This window comes from Schistocerca americana, chromosome 2 (assembly GCF_021461395.2).
Source record: "Schistocerca americana isolate TAMUIC-IGC-003095 chromosome 2, iqSchAmer2.1, whole genome shotgun sequence".
In the NCBI taxonomy this organism is placed as follows: domain Eukaryota; kingdom Metazoa; phylum Arthropoda; class Insecta; order Orthoptera; family Acrididae; genus Schistocerca; species Schistocerca americana.
The window spans coordinates 1,129,300,913-1,129,304,143 of NC_060120.1; the positions used below are offsets into that span (position 1 = coordinate 1,129,300,913).

Here is a 3,231-nt window from a genome sequence, read left to right on the forward strand (position 1 = left end):
ATCAACCAGAGAATTATAAGAACACAGAGGCAGATTCAGTCACAATCAGAAAACACCGACTAACATTCTGTGGACACATACACACAATGAACAGCGACAGATTCACAAAGGGATTTAGGATGTAGTAAACGCCTTAATCAAAAAAACTAGTTGGTTTAAAGAGATAGAAGAATGCCAAAACGAGCAGGAATCAGAATGGAAATGATGAATGAAAGAGACAAATTCAGAATCAAAATTATGAACATAAAACTTGAAGTAAAGGGAAGGAAGAAAACAGAGAAAATATGTACATATCAAAGGAAACAGGAACACAGTCAAAGAATGAAAAGATTTTGGGAAGAGAAAAGGGAGGAGGAAAGAAGGAAAAAGCTGAACAACCATGTAACAACGAAGTTGAACTCTGTCAGAGTGTGTGCTCACCATCATTATTTCAATAAACATTATGACTGAACAGAGGTCTGCAAACACATGTGAATGAGGGGAATACTGTTTCTATCAGTGATTTCCAACTGTGTTCGGGAAGTCATTCTTTCTGTTGTTGTTGTATCGGATCTGTTGACAGCTGGTATGTTCAACCCAGTGGTGTGCAGCTTTACCCGGCTGGAATGTTGTCAATCAGACCAAAAGCATGTCCTTGTGGGCAGACCCTAGCACGAGCAACTGAAAAGTGTCCTTTATTAAATGTAGCTTGTCATTGCTGGAAGAACTTGGCATTTTTGACACACTTCTGTTTCCATGCTACCTCCTTCTCCAAAAGTTATGTGTGCATTTGGAAATTGGTGAAGTATGAAATATAAAGACATCGTGTCATTCTGCCACATCTGTCTGTAGTGTGCATTTTGGGGTGCGTGTACGATACAAGGCATTTAGGTATGATGAGGTTACTTAGCCATTAATGTTCACAATGGCTGGCATAAAGGAAACATGACAAGTATTACATTAGAAAGCAACAGCGATAGCTTTCCGACCGCATAAATTCTACTAGGCAGAGTCAGAAGCAGACACAGTGGCCTGTGCCAGATACGAGGGTTGGAAGTGGCTGAAATGTGAGTCGTGGGACAAAGAGAAAGAGAGAGAGAGAGAACACACAGACAGCACCATAAAGCATTCCCCATCTCTTTCTGCACAGAATGCACCACACTGCTGCCTTCTTAAGTGCACCCCAGTATAATATGTTGTTTGGGAAGTGGGTGGTAGTTTTCACCATTGCCACGACCTCCCCTTATATCCACTCCTGCAAGATTGTGAAATCTACAGCCACTGAGGAGATTTATGTGAGATGTTCCTATCAACTTTGTGTAATATTCATATTGCACACTTCTGCAGACAAAACAGATTTTTGACCTTAGCTTAGGAAAGAAAAGAATCATAACAGATCATTAAGGTTCAAAGAACTTGTCTTGAACACTGTAAGGGATCCGTGATCCCACAAACAAAGATGCTAGTATCTGACGCCCAGGTCGATAGCGGACAGGAGTAGATTGTCGAGCGCTGCAGTAGGCAGTGAGACTAGTGCTGAGTGCGCAGTAGTATGGTAGAGTGTCAAGTGAGCAGTAGAGTAGGAAAGACGGGCAAGAATGGTGGTCGAGTGAGTTGTAAACGGTAAAATTCACTGGAGTATGACGAGTGAGCACGTCCCCCTGATCGTCGTGGGGTTGACTCTCACTAATGCCGATTCGCAAGTGATAAGAAACAGAAAGTAACAAGTGCCGAATTACGTGTTTCACGTCAACCGTGTCGGCCAGCAACAACCATGGATTGCAGTGAGGATTGTTGTGAATGTTAACCATCAGCATTGCGTGTGACAAAGTACTGAAAATCAGCAATCAATAAAAAGAGATAACCACAATTAGACGTGTAAGGCAAAGGTAGCAACTGCCTCAGAATTTGTGTGTTAGTAGGAAATATATATCAGTTGTACATCACAACCTTTGTGATTCTTAACAATAGACAAACTTTCAATCATTAGCTATTCCGTCCCAGAACAGCCGCATTCGGTTGAAATACTCCTGAAACCACAGCAGAACAACGCAGAACAACCAATAGCCTTTCATCCAGTAAGCACACGGTCATATATCATAATAATTAACTGTTTTGTGGCTTTGGTAAATTACCCAAAATCCAGTAAAGGAATTAATCGGGGGTGTTTCAACACGAATGCTTAAAAATTCTTTTGTAGTTAACCTATTTTCAGATTATGAAGAGTTCTTTGTTACAGCTTGTATTTTTGTTCCAGGTGGCCCTGAACTTGATGGCTGTAGTGATGTCGTGAAGGCACAAAGTTGGAAGTTGTTAAACCTTCAGAAACAAGATTTTCAAAAGTACTTCTTCTCAGATACCAATATTTCGCCCCTGTTTGTGTCGGATACACAGACGTCTCAGTTGTTGTCACGTAATTTGAGTGTAGTGACTGAATCTAGAAAACAGTTTCTTTTGCTTCCCTGTGCCCCAAGCATTATGTGCAATGCAGGACTCCTAACAAAACAAACACACAGAGCACAGCCCTCTGTCTTCTCTTGCCGTTTCTGCAGTTTGGGAGCACAGTCCGAAAGTCAGACTCATGTTGACCGGTCTGGCAGGGCGAAAATGGTCAACGTGGGTTCGAAGCTGGTGACAGAACGGACTGCTACAGCACGAGCAAAGGTTTTTGTGGGACCCGAACTGATGAAACTCATACGAGAAAATGGCCTGAAGGTACTTAGCGTTGCTCGCCTGGCGGGAATTGTGGGGTCCAAGCAGACGTCCAGCCTTATCCCTCTGTGTCATAACATATCTTTATCCTCTGTGGCTGTGGACATTGAACTGGACTCTGCTCTCAACTGTGTGATTATAACTGGCACGGCAAAGTGTAGAGGGCAGATGGGCATGGAGATGGAAGCTCTCGCTGCTGTATCGGTGTCTGCCTTAACAGTGTACGATATGTGCAAAGCTGTGAGTCATGACATTGTGATATCTGAAATAATGCTTCTGGCCAAAAGTGGGGGAACTAGAGGAGACTTCCACTGGACATGAGCATCTGTGTGGGGCAGTGAAATAAGTTAAGTATACCTGGTGTGATGTAGACAAATTTCAAAGTCTGTTCATAGTTATCATAAATTATATACACATCGAATTGGCCTGAATATAAGTTGCACCTTTAATTTCGAAAAAGAGAGAAACTTAATTAAAAATAATTTGTCAAGTTGCCCATTTACAAAAGCTTTTCAAAATGTGATTTACCCTTAACCAGTT

At 42.0% G+C, this 3,231-nt stretch overlaps 1 protein-coding gene across 1 annotated transcript; it reads left to right on the forward strand.

Moving 5' to 3' along the window:
• Positions 1 to 2,586: 2,586 nt before the first annotated feature.
• On the forward strand, positions 2,587 to 3,012 carry LOC124594725 (molybdenum cofactor biosynthesis protein 1-like). The gene has a single exon (XM_047133094.1). The coding sequence runs from the start codon at positions 2,587 to 2,589 to the stop codon at positions 3,010 to 3,012; it is 426 nt and encodes a 141-aa protein (XP_046989050.1).
• The last annotated feature ends 219 nt before the right edge of the window (positions 3,013 to 3,231 follow it).

Excerpts from the sequence above, each read along its gene's own strand:
- LOC124594725 (XM_047133094.1), top strand. The coding sequence starts at position 2,587 with ATGGTCAACGTGGGTTCGAAGCTGGTGACAGAACGGACTGCTACAGCA.